Below are 25,720 nucleotides of genomic sequence, written 5' to 3' on the forward strand. Positions count from 1 at the left end.
ATATTTTTAGCAATGTGTTTTTGTCAATAAATTTATTTTCATAATGAACATCTTTTAAGATTAGCCAGGATTTAATTTTTATAATTAAGATTATAATATGATTTAATTTAATAATCGGCTTCAATATTAATTATGAAAGATCTTAAATTGTTTAGCTCTAAGATAAATAATTAGAAAAAGAAACACAATAAAAAACATAATAACGAAAAAAGCATAAATTTATATGTTCCTAATGATCATAAGCAATTATATATTAGTTCGAACTTTTTAATTCTTTTATTTTCTGGAAAATGTCAAATCATCGTTATCAAACATCAAGTTTAAACAATCAAGAATTTCAACACAAATTTTTTCATAACAATTTTTGTTTTCATCACAGATGCATCATTGAATTAATGCATTTTTCGTAGCAATATAAATTGATTTCAATATTGACAATATTAGTTCATCAGTTAATAGCAAAAATCGCAATATTTTCGTTTATTATTTGTTTCACGTTTGTGATTTTTTAATATATTTCAAATGATTTGTTTCTTTGAATTTTTAAAAATCAGATACGTTCGATCTCTAATTTAATGAATTATTCAGACAAATAGAATAATATCTATTTATCTAAAAAATTTGAATTTCTTTAAATTCTTTTAAAGTGAAAGAAATTTAAGTTTTTTTTTAAAGTGTAATAGACATATTTCCAAGCGCGATTTTGATTTTATTTTATTTTATTTGATTTTAATTTTGATTTTATCATTAAATTATGGATGTCACGCTGCAAAAATAATAAAAAAGAAGATGCTAAATGTTTATAAAATGTGTTTATTGTGATGAAATGGCGAAAATGGTAGATAATCATATCGTATTCGGTGATTAATTACTTTTCACACATGTATCTCGAATATATGTAGGTCTTAAGAATTTATGACCTATGAGTGGGGTCATTGGTTATATTTTAACTTTTTTTCTTGGAAAATTGTATATAGAGATGTTAATCAATTTTTTTTAATTGCAAATTTGTTTCATTTGTTCTATGTATATTTCAACATATAATGTATATTTTTTTTAACATAATAAACTCGATTTTTTAAAATTTGTTAATACTAGAATACATGAATAAAATAATGAATAAAATACATATTTTATTTTTCAAATATTATTAAACAGAATAATCTATATTCATATACATATATTCATACAGATAATGATTTATATTCTCATATTCGCAATTTCCCATCGACATGAACAGATACAATACAACTTGTTAGTTAAATTCGTCATTTTCATCTCAACCATTTCTTGCGATTTTTCAAGATTCCTTCCTGCACAATTCTTATTATCAAAAAAAAAAAAAAAGTTTTTTATAGTTTTTTAAAATCACATTTTTTATTGTTTACATGAAGTTCGTATAAATTGAACCATTTTTTTCTAAAAAAAAACTTTTTACATTCGAAAAAATAAACTTTAGTTGAAACGAGATAAGTTTAGAAAATATATATTTCTCCTATCGCAATAGATTTGCTTCTTCAAATTTCTCCAACTTTACAATATTTTATATTCTCTTATATTACAAATACATACATAAAAATTTATCAATTTGAATTTGATTAATGAAATGAAGATATGGAGATGAGAAAAGTGAATATTTATCGAACCAGTTGTGTTCAAATCCAAAAGAAAAAGAAAAAAGATAAAAGACTATGTCAATATTCGTTTTATGACGATGAGGACATTTCTTTGTCATTCTAACCGTCCTCGCGAAAAATTTTTTGCCAAATATGGCCAGCGGTTGCGACGCCGGTTCAGTATCTTAATCCAGTGATCACAGTCACGCGAATTGTCTCATTCGAAGTCGGCGGCCCTTCCGTGAGAGAGATAATAAAGTCGTCGAACCCAACCCCCAAGTACGGGTGCTTGAACCACGGACAAGTCGCTATTAGATGGCCTTGAGAGATGAAGCGCATACGAGGTCACCCTTGCAAGCTCGAAAGGCGGCCGAGATCCCGCGCGGATACTCGCGAACGCAGGTTGAATCTGAAATCGTGATACCTGTGCGTCATTCGCTCCTCTTTAGAAAGTGAAGATGGTTCCATAGAAGGAATTGATGAATCGTGCTATGTTTTATTGCTTGGTAATTGGAAATCGATCGCTGTTGAGAATTTCATTTATTCGGAATGAAATACCAATGATTTTGTTAAAAATATTTTTCCAACAATTGGAAATAATTCTTTCTTTTTTTTTTTTGAACTTGACGAATTTTTTTATTTTTTAATTCACATTTCAATAAGAGAAACAAAAAGATTTATCAAGGAATATGAGATAATTGTGAGACAGGGTATTTAGCAAAAATCAATTATTTTTACAGGTATCTTTGCATTTTTCTTGCTCGAATAACACCATCTGTTGAAAAATCTACAGAATTTGAAATTTTTATATTGTATATCGAGATTTCAAATTGATATTCCGAATACATAAACCATCTTAATCATCTAAATTTTTCAATTAAAAAGATAATAAGTAGATAATTATTATAAATTTACAGTTTTTCAGGAAATTTGTTTTCAATATACCATAGTTTTACTTCAAGTAATATATATTTATAATGTTTTTATATGATATAAAATTTATTCTATATCTCAAAGAAAATGGCAAATTACTTTCGCTTAATGTTAATATTTGAAAAATTCAAAAAAATAGTGAAAATTAAACTACTCGATAATAACTCGATACTCGATATATTTAAAAGATGTGCGTTTGATTACACGATTGATAATAAAATAGTAACGCTCGAGATTATAGCTTTGTATGGTGCTTTATGAAATAAAATAAAGGAATACAAAGTAGCTTATCGCACAATCATGAGTTTATTGTCATCATTGCGCATCGTCATCATTATTCTCGTAACTGTCAATAATCCGTTTGCAGATATCCGTTTGAGTGTCTCATCGGATTGCATGATGACAATGGAGACCATTATCACTCGTCCCATTTCATCCCGATCATCAACGTTACATGTACACATATACGAACAATGCGTTCTCGTTGCGTGCAAGCGAAAATAATCTTGTTGACAGTCATACTTATTACAATTTGAAAAAAATCAAATCAACTGTTACGCGACAATCAAAAGGATAGATTCTACAGTGAACAGTATATGCTTTATAATGCATGGTTCTATGTAAATTTGTTTTTTTCTTGTTAAATATCATTAAGAAAGTTCAATATATGATATTATCAAAGTTTTAAATATTTTTAAAAAATTTTTGTTTCCACAATCATATATCTAGAATGCTGAATTTTTAAAATCCGTAAAGAATCTTCGTAATCCTGCTTATTAAATTATATATATTTTTTTTAAGTTTAAAACTCCAAGAGTTAAGAAAATTTTTGACAAACGATATAAATTAATTTTTCAAAGAAATTCAGATGTAATAAAACAAGTTGATAAAATAATAAATTTCTTATTTAATAATTATTTTTTTAAAATAAATGTTAATTATATAATAAATAAATAAATTTCCTAAAATTAAAACTTAAAATTTTCACTCTAAGTTTATTAAATAAATAAAGAAGATATGAATCGTGGGAGATAATTTTCTTAGAAGATATTAAAATGTTCCTTTTTTTGTCAATTAATAATAAAATATTATCCATATTCAATATTGATCGTTTTTACAATATAGCAATTCGAGGATTCTTCTATTGTTTAAACGCAATGTATTAATGTTTTTCTGGGTAAAATGTGAAAAGCAGCTATACTGTAGCTGTGAGCCATATGGCCAGTACTTTTACTTACGACCGCAACCGGTACTATCCTCCGGTTTGGCTCTAAATCGCTGATAGAAGCGATTTCTCTAACCGCAATAAGGACAACCGCAAATAGATCAATATATAGGCTCATATATATTGATAGACTAGGCTCAGCCACGCATATATTCATGCATGCATTTGTATTAATGTTCTTGTGTACATATAAGAAACTCGTATATACTAACAAGCTTCCCGCTAAAAACATTAAAAAAAATATTCCTGAGATTGCGATAAAAAAAAATGAAAATTTCTTTTTTATTTACGCGGATATAGACCAACTATCCAATGTAACTATATTATTTTCATTATTAATAAACTGATTAAAATTTTTCAACGCATCTTCAAATTGATGACATATAAATTTTTTTATGTATGTTCTTATTTTTTCACTTGTTTTCACAATCATATTCAATTTTTTCATATATAATTATATATATATATTTTTTTTTATTTTTGAGTTTATAGAAATAAGTTTGAAGAAACAAAAAATATGGAAGAAAAAATTAAATGTCATCACATTGAAGATCTTTTAGAATCATATTGTCTCTCTCATGTTAGAATTACAAATATACACATTTCTCTTTGAGTAAATGGGATGAACTTTGATTGATTTTTTTATCCTTGATTTCATATTACAATGATAAGCAATGTTTTATAATGAAATTGAAATATTAATTGAAATATTGACATTTGAAAAACTTTGATATTGATAATTATTTTAATATATTATTTCGTTATAACATTTAAAATAAAAAAATTTTCATAAATCATCGAATTACATACATATGCCTCTAGCATGAGAAGAACGATAAGAAAGTATAATCGATTCGATAATATCACTAAAAAAGAAAACGAAATAAAATAGTTATGTTATGTGATCCATTATAACAGATAAAACATAAATCTCGATCGATGAGATTAAGGATTATCTCACAGATTTATATTAAAAGCACAGCTTTGCTTGGCTTACAGGTCGGTGATCGGGTCTAAGAGGGAAGGAGAGGGGAGATAGAGAGTGTAGAAAGAAAGGAAGGGTGACAGCGTTTAGAGGCCAGGGTGTTAAAGCACACTTGGGTGCAGGGGTTTCGAGGTAAGAGAGAACGAAAGAAAAAGTACGACGAAAAAAAGAGAGAGAGAGAAAAAAAGAAAAACTGGTTGGTGTCCGGCTCTATATGTTATGATTGGGAGTGAAAAGACGGGAAGATGCTCGAGGTTCAGCAAACGGAGTTTTTAAGAGAGGGAGAAGCCTGCAACTCTCCTGTCGACTTACTACATCCTGATTCGACCGGAACTTCCGTTTCCGAGCGGAAGTCCGCTGAGAGAAGCGTCTCCTTCAATCGAGACGTCCACGTCAAGAGGATCGGTGAGTCCAGGCAATCACACCATATAAAAAAGAATAAATAGCATTGAGACAATAATGCAAATACGGAACGAGTTGGTTTAACGTTGTTTGATTTTATTTCGCTATTTTTTTTGTTTTTTTTTTTTTGTAAATATTTAAAAATATGTATTTATATACAATAGTATGTACAATATGTAATATGTATGTACAATATCACGAGAAGTTTGAGATGATACAGAAATAAAACAAGTACACATTCTTGTTCTTTGTTTACCAATATATGCTGCTATATCATCTGTGATATTTTAATTTATCCAATGCACGTATTTATATTTATGAATATATTAAAATATCAATCAATCTGACTTATATTTCTTCTAAAATTTCTTGTTATTTGTAAAATATATATACTATTTTAAAGCACTGGACAGATATTTATTTTTGAGAGAGATAACATATTGTATTTTAATTATTTATTATATTTTAATTATAAAACTAATTATAGAAAGATCTATCATGAAAAAAATAAGAAATAATAATTTTAATCAATCATTTTAATAAATAATGATTAAAATTAATTATTAATTTATCGTTTATTTATATACTTTGATAATATTTATAAGTATTGTTGTAACAAATTAATATAATATATTCAGTATATTTACAGTATTTATAAATGATATTATATTCAAGGTTATATTATATATGGTTATATAATGGTTATATAAAAATATAATTATATGAGTATATTATATTCAAGGTTGAATATTTTAATTTATTTTTGTGTTTCTTCTTTTGTTCTTTATTTACTATTATGAATAAAACTATAAGAAAACTATATTAATATTTAATAAGAAATATGACATAAATAATTATCTGTAATATTCTTGATTTCATTTTAGTTTAAAATCTTATTTTTGAAAGATGAAATTTGAAAATCGATTTTTTCATTTTTAAAAATTAATTCAATTGAAATTGAAAAAAATTAAAAATTTGATTATTTATAATTTATTTATGCAAGTGATTTCAAAAAGGAGAAAATGCAAAATTACTAAATTAATTTTGTTTCATAAAATATTTTATCAAAAAAATTTTTGTGTACAATATTATATAATTTAATTGTTATTTATAAAATATTTTATTTAATTAATATTACAATTTTTATTAAAAAATATAATTAAAAATATAAATAAAAATATAAAAATATTATTATATTTAAAAAGTAATTAATTAAAAATATACTATATACAATCATGAGATAAAATATATATATATATATATATTATGATAATAGATATTAATTACAAAGAATATAATTTATATGTTTAAAATGAAGCAAGAAAACGAAATTACCTGTTATGATATAAAAGCGAAATATCAAGCATCGTTGTATCAACTTAGAACATGTTCCATCTAATTTATGTATATCTAACTGTTCCAAGCTCAAATTTTTTCGGTATCGATATATAACATATTTAATCAAGAATTCGCTAACTAACGGCACGAATAATTATTGCGTGTTCCGTGATTCATTTCCAGATGATCCTCTTTTTTTTATAGTTATTAATAATATTTCAATAATAATACTATTAATTGTAGTTTCTTAAATACTCTGATTTCATAACAATATTTATTTATTTTTTTTTATATATATTTATTTAACGAATACATTTCTATATTCTATACGTAATTCTAATAATAATTAATAAAAAATAAGTAAATCGAACATAATCTCGTCGTTACTCGACTGAATTTTAATTATTCACTTGTCTCCTATTATTATTATTTTTTATTATTTTTATTATTATTATTATTATTATTACATACATATGGGCTCGTAATATGGTAACGGTGTGTACGCGCTGGACTCAACCATTCCTCTATTATCATCAGCTATTAATTATTAATTACATTAATAATTTCTTTATTTCTTTTCTCATTCTATATCAATGAATGTATCATGTGAATCGGTAGTACATATGCACTTGTAACCGATTTCCGCATGTTTGGACTATAATCTTTTATATTGTATGTGTATAGCATCTATATATATATTTTTTTATGTCGCATCTGTATGTATATGTATTGCCATAATTATGGCAAGTGCTTGTCGTATTTTTTAATGCACGTGTTTATATAAAGCATGTCGGACTAACGAAGGAACATATGTAAGTAATTTGGATAATTCAACTGTCTTTAACATTTCGTTCATTTACAAACGAAAATAATTCGTGTAAAATATATAACAATGTTATATTCTTTAGGTAAATAAATTCAAAATTATATTCTTATATTATATTATATATATTGTTATAAAGTGGATTAAATTTTTGTGAATTAAATAATTTTTTTTCTATTCAAATATTTGTAATTTTTATTAAAAATAAAATTTATTTTGATTAATTCAATTTTAATTATTTTGTTTCTTTTTTTTAATTTTATTTTTAAAAGCAATTTAATTTTTCTTAACAAATTTTACAAGAAATATGAAAATGAATTGGAAACTTGTTTAAAAAGCAACAGCAATTCAAAAATAATTGATTTCATTGATTTTATTTAAGTGAATTTTTTATATAGTGTTCTTTTGTGTACTATGATTAAATTGAGAACAACTTTGTGAAGATAATGCAATATTTAATTCGTTTTTACATAATTTCAATAGAAGCTGAAATACAAATTGCAGAATTTAATTAGAATATTATTAACTTTTATAATAAATATAATATAAAATATTATATAATTTTTAATTAGAAATAAATTTTATTTTAGAAAATTTGTAAACAAAAATCAAGGCAATTCGTGATATATTTTATTTAATTCATTTTTTTTTTTTTTTTTGAATTACGAGTGTTTCATAATTTTCAATTTTCTATTAGAATAGTAATCTTAAAACACATTGGAAAAAACTATATATATATATATTTAATAAAATTATCCATATAATTTTAAATTAATTTTTAATACTAATTTTAAGTATTTCATTCTAAATTTTTAATTAGTTTAATATATTTAAAATCGTTATTATTAACTTTTCTAAAAAATATAAAAGATGAAAAAAAGTTCTCTATATATATTCCGGATTTTTTTTTTTTGTATAAATGTTATCATTAATTCTTTTTGAATTTCATTGCATTTTTCATCGCTTTACAATTTTTTTTGTTTTACTTTCTATAAATATTCATTATTGAATACTTTTTTTATTTTTGATGTAAACTCGAATGCATTTATTTTAAAAAATCGTCAAAAATTCGATTCTCATTGGCAATTAAGTGCAAATGATAAAAATAGATTATACATTCAAAAAGATAAAATAGCAATAGATTGATCGCATATACATTAGAAGTGCTAGTGTAGAAATATAAAAACAGTCCGAATAATTATATTAATAATTAGTTTGAAAGAATTAAAATACATATTAAACGAAAGAAAAAAACATTTGAAATGGAGAAGTTTTGATATATATAAGATATTTGTTAGACAACAATTTTAGAAGATTAATTTTGGAAACGTAAAAATTAGTGTGTAAAATAAAAATGTCGATTAAGGTTTATTAAAAATTTAAATTATAAGCATTTAAAATTTTTGTTAAATAAGGAAAAATAGAAATAACAATATGACAAACATAGCTGTTTTCACTTCCTCTAAATTAAATTTCGATTGCTTATTAATTTAATAAATAAGTTTTAATTGATATATTTATATACTTTTGGGTTTTATTCTTCCCTAAAATCTACTCTCTAATATATTAATTTCTTTTAACACACATATTTCTTACAATTTCAAGCAAAGAAAAATTTCCTATTTCAAGAAAAAAAATTCTCTGCTTCTATAATAATCAATTAATTTATTATATTTCTTAAATTACGATAGTTATCGAATATTTTACCTAAATAACTTTTATTTATTATTCTGAAAAAAAGTTAAACAGTAATCTATCCCGATTAATCGATCTCAAATACAAGAATATTGCATTGAAAAATTCAACAATTCAATGATAGAATAATATCTTTGGAAGAATTAATAGCTATCCTAATCTTTTGTACTCCAACGATGACTCTCTGACACCAGTTGGATTGATACAGCAATTCGATAATATTTATTTATGTTTAATTTTTTTAAAATATCGTTTTATGAATAGATTTCTAAGCTCTTTACATATAATCTTATAAAATGTAGAATAACATACTATCTAATGCTTAGATTTTTTTATTTGAAATTAGACCGTGGATGGAACTATATTTTCGACGTTAATCCGAATTTATTAGCAATAGGAATATTATTTTCAAAGTTTTTAAATTTTGTAAGCATGGAATACGATAATGAAATTCGTTCAAATGAAGATGAGTTATTTGATTTTTCGTTATTAAATAACGAAATTATTTCTATTCATTAAGAAATTGACGACAGAGAGAAAAAAATTAGTAATGAAAATTGAGATGCAGTAAGAGAGGATGAAAAATAAGAATAATAAACAGTGAGAAGAAGTTATCTATTAAGATATTAATTCAAGATGAGTTTTTCGTTATTAAATAATGAAATTATTTCTATTCATTAAAAAATTGACAACAGAGAGAAGGAAAATAGTGATAGAAATAGAGATGTAGTATAAGAAGATGGAAAATAAGAATTGTAGACAATAAATGTAAGAGCACGTAAGGTTTGTAACGACGTGTTGACGTTTTATTGTGATACTTGCCTTGGACAAACCAAGAATGCATCTTGGTAATTACTTTATTATTATTAAAATACAAAACAACAATACAGATTTTTAATATTCAATTTAATATTCAACAAATTTTCTTTCTTCATATGTAAAGATACATAAAATATTAAAATGTAAAAGTTTTATATATTAATTTGTGTGTGAAATCATTTTAAATTAAGAAATTCATCGAACGAGTGCAGGAAATCGTGTGGAGTTGTTGGTTCGTCCGAGCGAAAAAGACCTTGGAGTGCAAAGAGTTAAACAAAGTTAATTATCTAAAGATCCAGCTTATGTTTATATTATTTTATATTTGCATTGGTTAGTTTTATGATCATCAGCATCTGTATGTTGATAATAATTTTTCATGGTTAGAGGCAAATAGAAACGGCTCGAGATAAGAATAAGTTGTTATGCTTCAATAACGAACGTATCCTCAGATTTCTCTAATGGCTTTGAAAATTTTGTTTTTCAGTTTTGTTCATTAGCTTCTCCTTTAATACTATTTATAATGCATACTTAAATGTATCATATATAGATAAATATAATTAAAGTGATAAAAGTAATGAAAGTAAATAGTTAGATAGATTAATAAAAAAAATTAATATTTTTGTCGAATGTATTTAATAAAGTATTGAAAATAATATAATAAAAATACTGAAATCTATCGTTTTAACAAAATATACAATCAATATATTAGGTTAAATTTTGAACAAAATAGAAACATTATTTCCAGTTAATTAGAAATTTTAATATAACATATCATAAATAGATTATCAATTGATGTTTAAAAATTGTATGTAAAATGTTAAATCAGAGTTTTGATTTTTTAAATTAATATCAAGAAAGATACATTTCATAAGTTCTAAAAGTTTTTTAATATTGAAATTATAAAAAAGATTATATTGAAATTGATATGTAATTAAATTAATTATAATATAATTAAATTTGATAATAATAGTATGTATGTATGATTCTTAATGACATTTTTGCTTAAATTCACCTAAATTGCTTAACATTACGAAAGTTAAATTGTTCTTTTGAATTATAAACCAAGACTAATCTAGACAAATTAAATATGCTTCTTTCGCACTAAGAGCGACAGTTTCATGTTTCTCAAATCTTGACCTCATTCATCCTGTTGTTTATCGTTTATCGTTATAAATTTCTATGTTAATTCATAGTACATTGTACATTATTTAATTTTCCTCGATTTTTAATTCTTTTCATGTTTTTCAAGATTTATATATTCTTTTTTTTCTTTTTATATATTGTTAATTGACATTTTTTATAGATTAAATTAAAAACTAAGATAATATTATTAAAAAGTTTTAATAATATATATTATTTTTCATTACAAAAAATTCTAATCTTCTATATTATAATAGAATTATGGGAAGAAGCAAAACGAAATGGAATAACTTAATTTTGAATTGGAATGAAAAATTTTATTAACAAAAATATTTTTTTGCGAATAAAATTTTTTGAAAGTATTGAAATATTTGTTTTACTAAAATACTAAAAATAAAAGAGAATATCCTTAAATACACGTCATATGAATATCAAATTAAATACATAAAAATTTATTTATACTTCTTATTTAACAATGATTTTCTTATTTAACATTGATTTTTTGATGCTTTTCTCTGCTCTACTTTATACGGATTAAAATATTTGTGAGACATCTTTGAATCAAATTGAGTCAAAATAAATACAAAAGCTAATATAAAAATATCGATTAAAATTTATTTATCAAGTTATAAATAATTGACGTTTGTATTAAACAAGAGTGAAACGAAAAACCTGAAATAATTCTGTTTTCTTTATTTCGCATTCTGTCTCGCTTCTTATTTTGCTTTATTTAACGCGAATTTAATTGTTTGTAATTTAATCAATAAGTTTCAATGGAATTTTTCTATATTTTTAATGTTTGTTTTAATCTCTAAAATTGATCTTCCAGATGAATATTGTCACATTCTATATATTATATTTGTATATTTTTAAAATTTAATATTTAAAATATTTTTGGAATTGAATGATATAAAGATATAAGAAAGATATAAATAAAAAAATTTATAAAAAAAGAAATTCGAAAATTATTTATAATAAAATAAAAACATTTAATATAAAATATTTTGTGATATTAATTAATAAAAAAATAAGTGAAATTTGATAATGATCACTATTTTCTCAAAAAATTCAATACATATAGATTTATAGCATTAAAGAACAAAAGAAAAAAATAATAGATTTTGAAAAAAAGATATAAATAAATTCTAAGATCATTTCACTCGAAATAGATGAAAATAACCTATGATGTGATGGTCCAGATACATGTTATAAGCCTAATAAAACAAAAACTTATTTTCTTTTTTATATAAAATATTTCCACATTGTTTGAATATATATTGAATATATATATATTCATATATATTCAAAAATTCTGAATATCCTTCATAAAACCAAACCAAATATTGAATTTACTCATCTTATTATCATGTATGATTCTGTTTTATTTCTTATATCTTATGCATTCAATATTATCTTTTTCTTCAAGAATATTATTTCTTTATATCGGAAAATCTAAAAAATTTTCATCGGAAAATAAATTTTATATATTAACTATTTCTTGTTTATTTAATTTTTTAAAGTGTTTTTTTACTTTTTTGTTTGAAATTTTTTCAATTGCAGATTTCTTTTTTCGATACTTCTTCTTTTTTACCAATATTTTTAGGAAATAATAAATGATAAGTATCTGGATTAAATTAGATATATGTATGATATTCTATAAAAAAAAATCATTTAATTAAAAAATTATATAAAGAGTGATGATTCATTTGTTTTTTTTCAATAATTATATTTTTTATAATATCATATAATTCATTATACAAATATGAACATTATATTAATTCATTACATTATCAAAAAAGTTATTATTTTGATAAAAAATAAAAATTAATTTAGTTAAAATAATTTAAGAGATTAAATTAAGTAAAAAGTTTTCGAAGATATTTTCGAGAGATACAATTTTTATTTTATATGTAACTTATTTGATTTTTTAATTGAAAATAAAAACAAAAACAACAAATTAATATATTTTGTACATTGTATACAATATATTACCAAAAATAATTAAAAATCAGAATATTTTATAGCTTTTATGATAATCGAGTCATTTTGTCTGCAAAGTTATCTCATTAGAAATTATCATATAAAATTTTTCGATAATTAGATAATAATCGTTATAGTAAAGTAAGAATTCATAAATAAGAACAGATTTGAAATATTCTAATTTAAAAAACATTTTAGTTTTTACTTCCAATATAATTATTTTAGGATACTATAGGATAAATATTTATTTTGTATCATTTTAATTATAATTGTTTATATTTAATATTATTGAGTAGAAATATATATGTTATGTAATATATATATTTGTTTGAAAATGATATGAAAATTATTACAAATTCATAAAAATTTTTAAAGATTAAAAGAAAATATGAATATTAATATGCAATTGAAGTTTATGTTACATGAAATGAGACGGAAATGGAGTGAACTGATAACGTAACAAAGAAAAAGAGGGCTGTTTCAGATGTAACAAGCTTCATCTAATGTAAATTTCAATTGCTTATAATTTAATATAATAAATTATAACTTAATAAGTCGATATTTTTATATATTAATTTTTATATTCACTTTAGGTTTAGAATCGATTCTACAAAAGAAATTCTTCAAAAAAAATTCCATAAATATATTAATATCTATAATATAATTCTAGTTAAAAATATATTTATTTATCATATAAACAATTCTAAATTCTAAATTTATCGATTATGCCATTTTTCTAATAAAATATATAAGTATAATAAATACATAAACAAAAAAATATTTTCGGAATGAAAATTAAATAATATCTCGATAATTAAATTACGATTATCCGGAGTCTCAATCATTCATACTTGACGTCTTCTATTTAATAATAACTTAATAATAATTTATATTCAATATTAAATTTGTATTCTTCTTTTGAATTTCTATTTTCATAGTTAATTTTTTTTATTTTTATTATTTATTTTTATTTTTGTTATTTTTAGCTAGTAATTAAATAATTATTATAATTAATATATATTAAATTTAATTGTAAGTGAATATAAAAATGACAAAAGAAAACAATTTGTATAATAAATTCATTTTTAATTATTTTTTTCGATTTAAGTCGATTAACTGAAGTTATTGTATTTTTCTTGCAGCGGTGCGATATATTATAATAATCTTCTAATATTTTTATTTTAACCTATAATATTTTATATTTATTCAATTCTTTTTGTGATTAATAATTTAAGAAATAAAATATAACAGTTTTGTTTAAGATTGTAATATTTTGATTTATCTCATTTTAAATCTATATTGTTGACAATTGTTATTTAATTATGTTATGCAAATTTTTAAGTTCAATTTTATTTCAATTTCATTTTATAATTTTAAAATAAAATAAAATTCAGAAAAAATTATATAAAAATATAATATTGCAATTATATAATTTTTAAGTTTGAAAATCTTTAATTAGTAATAAATAATTTGCAAATTAGTTTTTATGAAATATGGGAGAAGAAACATATATATTTATATATATTAAGATGTACGTATGTATTTTTTATATTTAGCATGTATAGAATATATTATATAACTATCATCATGAATTTTTAGACACTTCTGATAATTTGACAAACTGAAAAAATTTCCAAAAAATTGTTTTTCGATAAAATATATATAAGATTATCTTGATCTTTTTAAATGATATAATATTTTTAACTTTATATTATAGTTTTATAATATTAAGACGATCACTATAACTATATTCAACAATTTACTATACCATGACTTTAAAATAATCTTGACTCTCAAAATTTTAACTATTCTATAAAATTATAGGCTATAATTCGAGAATCTTTTGCAATTAAACAAAATGTAATATAACATGAAGACATGTTCTTTTCTATATATTATTTTGTTGTATTAGTCGTGTTGTACTTCGTCTATAAAATAATTTCATATATAAGCATATGGCATAACTTCAGCATAGTTCTTTATTTTTTTCAATTAAATCAAGATTTGAGAGTCAAAATTATGATATATAATAGATTGTTGAATTCGAATAGTTATTAAAATGATATAAACTATTTAAAAATGATTCTAATATCATTTAAAAACGTCAAAATATTTTCTTATTATTTTATTGAAAACCAATTTTTTAGAAATTGTTTATATGATAATTTATAACTAGATTAATTAACTTTTATTTAAAATTTTTCTTTCTCTGACTATTAGAAATATTTTAAATCTCTGATATATTTTATTAAAAAATAAAGATTTACAATATAATCAAAAAATTACAATTATTTAAATTACTAATATGTAATCGTGTTGAGATTAAATAATGAAAGACAATTACGAAATCGTGTAATGCAGAAAAGATAAATGAAGAGATATAGATATTAATACATAGTTACTAGAAGAATTATTTAACTTTTTAAGTAATGCAATTCAATTATATCATGACAACAGAAACATTTTTAATAATTCTATTCTTAAGAATTAATTAATATTTGCTTATTATTATTACTTATTATCTCAATATAATAAATAAAATTTACATAGAAATATTAAATTCTTTTCTAAATGAAAAATAGAATTTATATCATAAAATTATAATGTATATAATGTATATAAATTGTTTAAGATTCTGTAGAAATAAATTTTCTACATTAATTATTTTTATATTAACGTTTTAATATTAAACTATTTTATCAAATCATTCAATATTAAAACTTTCAATATTTGATATTAAATTTATAGAATATATAAACGATAAAAAATTACTGCAGAATATTCAATATTTTTTTATCAAGAATTTAAGTTATTTTGTTCTTAATCATTTTGAATTCAAGATTCTCAGAAAATAAAGTTCGATTTATAAAAATATTATGTATTATCCATTATATATAATTTACATTCAGCGTTACTTCAAAATAATTTAATATGTAAACTCATTTCCAATACTCATAATCTCATTATCATATTTTCTTTTATTTTATGCATAAAATCCAAAATTACAACTTTACTTTTTCTAATGATTAATAACTTTGCCTCTGTTTATGTAATACATAAATTATATAAATTTTATATTGAAAACTTTTTTAAAGCTACATTTAGTCCTTTAATAAGCGAAATAATAGAAATGTTTATATATATGAAGCAACAAGTATCATTTTTAAATAATAACTATTAATAATACTAATATCAAATTAGTTTATTTGAATGAAATTTTTTCTCATGTGAATATTATTTCATTAAATTTTAGTATTAGCATAAATATTTTCTGAATCATTTTTTTTATAAAAATAAAATTTTTCTCATTCCAGTATGAGGGATTATTATTTTATTTAAATCTCAAATAAAAAATTATTTGAAAATAATTTGTTTGGCATAGAGCTAACTTATTTTACTTCTAAAATAAAATATTATTTAATTATTTTGAAATAATTAAAATTAAATTCATCATTTTAAATTATTATATTTTATTTTTATATCATTATATATGTATATAAATAAAATAAGATATCTACGTAAAATAAATATGAAAATTCAAACTTTCTTAATTGAAAAAAAAATTGACAAAAATCTTTAAATTATATTTATTATTTATTAAATTAACATTAATATTAACATTAACATTAATTGATTTAATTGATTGATCACAGATTTATTAACCATTTTAATGTCTTATATTATATATTTTAATGCTTTATATTATATAACAAATTTCAATTCAACGCGATTATTGAAATTAAGAATTGAATTTCTATAAATAATAATTTTATAACAAAGTAAAAAGAAAATGAGAAATACTAATGATTACTTTACTCGACCAATCTTATTATCTTATTTAATGTGTTAACTTACTTTTTTATGCTTTCTCCACACTTATCAATTAATTATTTCATAAAATTGAATATAAAATTGATAATTTTGCATTATATAATAGCAATATAATAACAATCATATAACTATATATAATATATGTATGCATGTATAAATATATATTTATTTAGATTTTTTATTAACTTTAATAAATATAATCGAGCAATATATATAATCATCTTAAACTTAAAAATTTATAAATTTTAATTTTTTTTTTTAATTTTATCTTGAAAATATCTTAGAATTCAATTCGTGATTCATTGATATATTTATATATCAATGCTAATGTTTTAAATGCCAATGTTTGGTCTTGACAGTCTTCCTAATATTTCAAAATGCTTTACTTATTTAATCTATATTTTAGAAATGAAATAATTAAAACATAAAAAGATAAATTTTTTTGAAAAATTATTTTATTACAATTTTATAATATTTTTGATAATATCTTAATATAATTATTGATCTAAATTAACAGTGATCGTTACAGATTTGAAATACATCTTATCGAAAATATAAAAGATTATATATTTATAACTTTAATAATATACGTAATCTTTATCAAACTTACATCATTCAATTCGCTCTATACTTTATTTATAATTCTCTTAATTTATAATTTCATTCTATCAGTGATTTTTCTATTTTCTTGATCCATTTAAATCAACATGCTTGATTGCATGTTGAAAAGAATTGAGATAAATGAACTAAAACAAAAAAATCTGAGTATTTAATAAATTGATATCAATACATGTTTGAAAAAATTATTGTAAAGAAGTAAGATAAAGAGAATAAAATTGATTATAAATATTACTGTATTCAACTTTGAAGAAAAGAAGAAGACGAATCTACATTAAAGGAATTTTATTCAATTTTAAAAATATATTAAAAATTTTTAGTTAGTTTTAGTTTGATAATCTTTTAATCTATAAAAATAAGGTGATAAACTTGACTTTTTAAGGTTGACATAGATACTATGATATTATCTCAATTATTCATTTTTTGTTTATTTCTATATAATAATAGCTTTTGTTCTTTATTTGGCAGATATCAATGTATTATAGAATATATTCAAAATTTTAATTTATAAAAAAAACAGCAGTAATAATAATGAAAAATAATTATTAATTAAGTGGAGCTACAAATGTTATAATCTTTTTAAACAGACTAATTTTAACAGATGCAAATACATAATATTAAGAATTACCATGCAAATTAAACAAAAAAAACATTCGTTGCAATTTACTTAGATTATATCTAATTTATTTAGATTATATCTAGTAAAAATATTGAACAACACGTTGTATAATGTTGTACTTATTGATCTAGTCTCAGAACTGCACTGATAGCTTTTCACTTGGATCGCATTTTCAAGTTGCGTTACTAGTCAATTTATCATCGGTCTCCTGCTGTCTATGCTTTCATTACGATTTATTGCGCGAGCATTGTATTTATCGTAACGAAAACGTACGAATTAAGACACAATTTATGGTTACATAATCGCTATTTCGGTGATGATTTATATCATCTAAATCGAATTACTGATCGAACGTTTTATTGATATATATCTTTTTTTTTTTTCTAAATATTCTTCCAAGCAGAAAGAAATAATTTTAAATTAAATTAAAAGTTTTTAATTAATTAATTAATTTTAGATTAAATTTTAAATTATTATTTATCAAATATTATAACTTTGTAATAATTTATTTATTTATTAAATATTAATTTTGGAAGGATTAAAAAGATAATCTTTATTATAATTGCTCGAAATTAAATGTTTAGAATCCATAAATTTGTAGAGAAAAAATTATAATTTTAATTTTCTGGAATCATTTAATAAACAGTTTTATCAAAAATTTGCATAATTTTTTAATTAATTTAATATTTTAAAAAATTAATTTATTCTATTAACAATCAATTCGATAATAATCATTTATAAATTATCAATACTCACAGTTTTACAATTTTACAATGACAATGATAATTGATTTAATCGCAAATTGATGTTAAAACCTTTTTTCATGCATTATTGATCATATTCTCATTAATCAATTGGATAAAGACATGTAAAAAGTCATTCGTGCGAAGCTAAAATGACGATATTTAATTTTTATTATTAATATGTAATTCGAAAATTTGATCAAATATTTCTATCAGAAATGTCATAATAATAATCATTAAATAACAGAACAAATCTCTCTTCTAGAGTTAACTTTGGTTTATATCAAGAATTTAGATAATTTATTAGTAATGATGTGATAAAAACAATATAATTACATTCCTGAAAAATATTAAATAATATAAATCAATTTTTAAATTGAAGAAATGTTAACAATGATTATAGCTAATAAAGACAATTTTGACAATATTCACGATTTATTATTTATTAGGTGTGCAAATAAATTTCTTTTCCTTTTTTTCTACGATCATAACTTCTGACTAAATTCGAATTATTTCCCATTTGTGCTGCCATCTGAACGTTCTTTTGTTTTTAAGAAGAATTGTGATAAGTGCTCTAAGAATTAATAAGAATTTCCAATCTTATGTAATAATTTCAAGCAACATGACGTGCGAGAAGCATTATTTGCGTCACTGCTTATTTTTTGCATTCCAGCTTGGAATGAAATCAGCTGATTGAAGCTACTGAAGCTATTCGGCACTGGAAGAAAAAGCTGTATCTTACAGAGTATGCAAAAAGTGGTATCAAAGATTTAAAGCCAGAAATTTTAATTTAAAAAACGACGATTGTCAAATGGGCCGAGAAAGTTTGATGGTGATGAGTTAAAAGAATTGCTCAAGAAAAATCCTACCCAATAAGAAGAATTGACAGAAAGATTGGAAATCATCAAACAAGCAGTATCTATCCGACTTGGATAGTTAATAATAAATAATAAAAAAATAAACTATAATATTTTAAATAAAATAAACAATATAAATAATATTATATAATTAATATTTTTAATTTATAAATTAAAAATAAATTTATATAATATTATTTATATAGTTTACAAAATAAAACATTATACTTTCAATATAAAAATAATTAAATCCCAAATTTATAAATAATATTTAATTTAATTAATAATTTTTAAATTAAAATAAAAATATAATGTATTAATTATTAAAAACAAACTATTAATTTTATTATTTAAAGATAATTTTATTAAATTTTATAAATATATTTATAAATTTATATTTAATTTATAAACCAAAAAGTACTAAGAAATATTTAAAAAAATAAAGCTTCTAACTTTATATAGGATATAATTAATCCATATTTCTATTTATTAAATTTATATAGTTTACATAACATTATATTTCAATATAAAAATAATTTTATTAAATTTTATAAATATATTTATAAATTTATATTTAATTTATAAACCAAAAAGTACTAAGAAATATTTAAAAAAATAAAGCTTCTAACTTTATATAGGATATAATTAATCCACATTTCTATTTATTAAATTTATATAGTTTACATAACATTATATTTCAATATAAAAATAATTTTATTAAATTTTATAAATATATTTATATTTATAAACAATTGGATAAAATTTAAAAGTTAGGATAATGAGTCCCAATAAATTAAGCGAAATGAAAAAAAAAACAGACTCGAGATTTCTGCTGTTTTGCTTTCATGGCATAGAAGCAAAAGTTTTCTGTACAAAATTGACGGTGAAAAAAGGGTGTTATATGATAATCCCAAACAATAGAAATCATTAATCCTAGAGAACCATCGACTTCAGTGGCAAAACTGAACTTGCTTTGCAAAAAAGTTTTGCTATTTATGAGATTTCCGAGGAATCGTCCATTATGAACTTCCATATGGAATAATATCGACAATAACTGCTAAATATTATCAAAATCAATTAAGATTTTATATGACCAGCTAGAGTAGAAACGGCTGGACAAGGAACAAGATACATGATTTTGCAACGCAATAATAGTCGGCCAAACGTTGCAGGAACAATTTATGACTGCAAGTCTTGCTACATGCAGCGGGACTTCCCTGACCTCGTCAGACTATTGTCTTTTTTGCAACATCAATTGTCGGGGAAGATCCGAAAAAGTATTCGAAAATTTTGATGACTTTATGGAATTTATAATTTATTCATCAAGTGGGAAAAGGTTATAAAGAATAAGAGTTATGAATATTTTGAGATGTAATCTTGTATCTGATTTATGTAATAAAATTTTGAATTTGAAAAAAAAAGAGGAAAGAACTTATTTAAACACCTAATACAATTGTGTTTGATATATTTCACAATTATAAGGGAAAAAGAATGAAGGGAAGATATTTAAGTAATTTTTGGAAATATAAATGATGTATCGCTAAAAAGCTAAAATGTGTTTGAAAGTTTTATGTTCTTTGAAATTTTTGTGCTTGATGTATCATTTAATTAAATTAAATATTGAGAACATTATCGCATTTCTTGTGATATTTTCATATTATCTATTAAATTTCAACCCATTATTTCAAGCGAAACATTTTTATTGGATTTTAAATTATATTTTATATTTTTCATTTCTATAATATTTTTTTAAGAAAAAAAATTCGATTAATTTCAATTTTTAATAGTAATAAAAATACTTAGCTTATAATTACACTTCCAAAAATCATATATTTACGATTGAAATGAAATTTAGAGAAATTGAAGAAAAAGAAAATGGACTAAAATTTAAATTTAAAATTTATTAGTTTTTCGAAATATTAATAAAAATCTTTTAGTATTATATATTAAATCCTGCCTATAAAGATGTAATTGATATATTGAATATTGCTCGTACAGATATTATTAAAACAATCATTTTTCATATTACGTTATATTGTCAAATGTAGAAAAAATACAGTAGTTCTATTGTTTGTAGTTAATATGAATAGAATATTCCGAAATCAGTTATTGCAATAATTTTAATCGTCCAAAAAATATTTATCTACAATACGATGAAATCTTATTTTGATTTATGTGCGATAATATTATTAAATTAGAAAAACTTTTCCTCAGTAATCATTAATGTTGACAATGATTATTATTATTTTTTTTTTCTCATGAAATTCTGATTATAAATTATATTTGATTTTTTCTCATATAGGTTATTTTTAAATGTTTCTAAAAATGTAAGATACTTTTAGAGATTGGATTTTAAATATCAAAATAATAAAAAAAGCATATGCACATGTATCCATTAAGATTTAATAACATGCATTTTCAATTTGCATTAGATAGAGACGACGGTAATGAAAGCGCGAATAGCTGAATACATGACAATAGTGTATTGTAATGCATTGCACAGAAGATCCTCAATAAAAATACGACGAATTTATATCTTTTTAAATAAGCGACTAACTACTCTCGAATTTTAATGTAATGTATAATGTATATGTTATGTAATTTTTTTCAATAATTATTTTTCAAATAAAATTATTTTCATAAACGATTATTATTTATTATTGTTTTTTATAAAGATTATTCAATTAAAATTTTATTCGAAATTATATATTCAAATAAATAGATTCCGGATATAAGTTCGCGATACAATCAATAATTAATATTATTAATATATTATAATATATTACAATAATAATATAATATATATATACTAACAAAATAGCATTATAATTACGTTGATTGAAATCGCAAAAAAAAAGAAAAGATAGAAAAAATGATATAATGATACTTGAAAGTTTTGTGTTAGACACAAAAATACGAAAATTTAACTCAATAACTTTTCTAATTATTAAAGCAATATTGCTTTGTTGTCTTAGTTCATTCATTAGTTATATATATCAAAAATAAAAATACCAAAAAAAATTAATATATCGATAATATATATATATATACTATTTGAGACATTTATAAAAAGACAAATTATAATATGCAATATATACACATTTTTTTAGATACATCGATAATGTGTGATATTATTTCGTGTTATTAATATGTGATATTATTCTAGATTACTATTACTTACATCACTACTTATTCTTTCATTCAGCAATCTTATATTATAGAATAAGAGATATTAGACAAATAAGATAATGATAAAAATTTATTTTTAATAAATTAAAACTTCATTTATATGCAATGATCCATGAAATTTATTCGATTCAAGTATTATTAGTGATTTTTTTGTACATCCACATAAAAATAATTAAAAGTACTAACTTTGTATACAACAAAACATTTTTAATTAATTTAAAAATCAATCTTAAAAATATCTTTAATAAAATTTGGCATACATCGATATATTTACTTCTCGAACAGCTAATCTGGTTCTTAATGCGATAATCTTGGCTTTAGCTTCACGAATAACGATGTTCTATCAAGATTTACCAAGTCAAGTTTCTTGAATTTCATACGAAGATTGCTTTTTTTGCTACTTTACTTGTTGCTTTTACGCCTTTCAGCTTATAGTTTATAGCCATTGAAAGTATATATATATATATAGTCTGTGTATGATCTTCTATCTCCTTCAATTTGTATCTCAGTACACAATGTTGCCTTTTCCGGAGTATCTAAAATATAAATTTTACATAAGTGTATTCCGAAGATAGCGTAATATCCTTTGGATATTTCAGTTTTCCAATACTTTTGAAACGCGCTAAACGGTTCACGACATAAACAATATCAAGATTGTTAAATATTGCACAAACAGGATGCCTGAACTGATATTATTTGAAAGGACTTACGATTATAGGACTATAAAATTATTTGTATTATCAGCTTGAAGTGAACGAATGGTTTACTCTAATTATTTATGGCTGATTGTAATGTTAATCTGATTCTAACTATACTGTAATATTGATGTAAACTGTTATTGAATTCTATCTGATTTAGAAGACTGTCTAGCAGAGTTTGATATTTTCAATCATTATTTTCAGCGAAAATGCAAACATTTCAAAAAATCTCAGAGATCGCAGTGTGTGTGTGTGGAGAGATCAAAACACTTGTACTTGCTTTTATGGTGATCCGTCACAAAACATTAAACACGCAAATGTGATTTGTGAAGTGGCCATTGTATCTTCGTTTCGATTACTAATGAGGATCTAGAAAGTGTTGTTAAATTATATCCGCTCGTTTTAAAAAAAATTATTACTAAACTATCGAAAATACTGGAATCATTGAAAATAAAATTCAAGCTGTCTTCATAAATGAGTCCTGATTTGTCCTTAATAAAGGTCATTATCAGGTATGTGAATATCCCTATTAATTTTTTGTAAAATTTGATTAAACATCGTCATCTTTAGCTCTGTTGTTCAAGAATTAATTTGCCTTATGTCATAGCATGTCTCGTATGTAATTGGATTGTAATCAATGAGATATTTTCATTTTAAGGAACCTCGATTTTGAGATAATAATAAGTTTTATCGAGATTTTCGTGTCAAAATATTAAATGTTTTTTGATTTGTTGCATTCACGAACTATAGCAACACAACATTACATAATCACCTGATCAGGATGGAATATCTGTCAATTGATGTGAAGTTTGAAGTTCTACAGTTATTGATTGAGAACCGCGTCTCTACGTGCGATTTGCTTCTCCAACGACATGAAAGAGGTTTGTCACTGGAGACGAAACTTGGATTTTGCATCGAAAACGCACTTGATCTAAGAACAATAGACCTTCAACTGAAGCTTAGACTTCACCTGAAGAAAATTCTTTTGTCCATTTAGTGAGACTGGAAAGATATAGTCTACTATGAGCTCCTTCCTCAAGGTGAAATTCTGTAAAATATTGCAATCATCTTGATAAATTGAAAGCCGTTATAACAAAGAAACAGAATTGGCGAATCGATGAGGCATCGTTTTTCATCACGACAATGCAAAACCGCATATTGCATTGGCTGTTACAGTTTGATTGGGATGTTCTACCGCATCCTCCGTGCTCCCCAGATCTTGCTTTATCCGACTATTACTTGTTCCTGTCATTAAAAAAATTCTCTCCATGATAAATGATTCGTAAACGAAATAAAAACGCACCTCGAGGAATATTTTGTAAATAAGCCTTAACAATTTTGGAAAGAGGTTCCTGAGAGATGGAAGAAGATGATAGAGCAGAACGATTCATATAACGCAATAAATCAACTTTAAACAACAAATATGTATTCATTTTGTATTAAAAAAAAAAAAAATAGTGTAATGTGTATAAATCTCGCGAACACATAGCTTGTTATTTCTGTAATTATCGCTTTACAACGAATCTCGATTATCATATTAAATATTCGAATGTTTGATTTTCGAACTTTGATAAATGTTTGATATTATTGGAATGTTTGAATCTTAATTGATTCGTTATTTTTTATTATATTCAAATAGATGCAACAATAAGAATGTTTATAGATAGATCAATATACTCAATATATTTAAGTTTTCAAATTATACGTTATTTTTATATTTTTGTAAATTTATAAAAATAATATCAGCATAGATAAAATTTTTTTATCAAGAAAAATCTTCATTTAAGAATTTAATATTTATTTAGCTTATTCTTTAAAACCTATTTATTTTGAATATTATCATTAAATATAATGAGACTTTTTATCCATTTTTCTAGTTTTATTTCTATTATAATAAAAAAGATAATTCACTCCATCAATTTGCAATTTATATTCATTCTTATCGTAACAATTATTGATCGAATCTGATTGAAGAGGATAAATTCATACATAGGCTCATAGTAATAATCAGATAACCCGCCGATATTAATTTATGCTCGTGATCGTTCGTAAAATTACCGTTGTTTCGGTTCGTGCGATGATCCATACTATCGACCATAGAACATTTATGGCGTTTACAGCCCTCGAAGCAGTAGGTCAGCATCGCTGCGCGATCTTTGACCCACCACGGTAAGATGCCACTTGCACTTCCGGCAATGTTTCCCCTACT

At 22.2% G+C, this 25,720-nt stretch overlaps 1 protein-coding gene across 2 annotated transcripts in view; it reads left to right on the forward strand.

Moving 5' to 3' along the window:
- The window catches only part of blo (bloated), a 305,906-nt gene that overhangs the window by 163,254 nt on the left and 116,932 nt on the right, over positions 1–25,720 (forward strand). For both annotated transcript variants that reach the window (XM_086915880.1, XM_086915872.1), the window contains exon 2: positions 4,774–5,164. In XM_086915880.1, coding sequence (XP_086772006.1) covers positions 5,005–5,164 — 160 coding nt within the window. In that variant the 5' untranslated portion in view covers positions 4,774–5,004. The remainder of the gene's footprint in view (positions 1–4,773; positions 5,165–25,720) is intronic.

This window comes from Apis florea, unplaced genomic scaffold (assembly GCF_048593485.1).
Source record: "Apis florea isolate Af1SG1 unplaced genomic scaffold, ASM4859348v1 contig_2190_pilon, whole genome shotgun sequence".
In the NCBI taxonomy this organism is placed as follows: domain Eukaryota; kingdom Metazoa; phylum Arthropoda; class Insecta; order Hymenoptera; family Apidae; genus Apis; species Apis florea.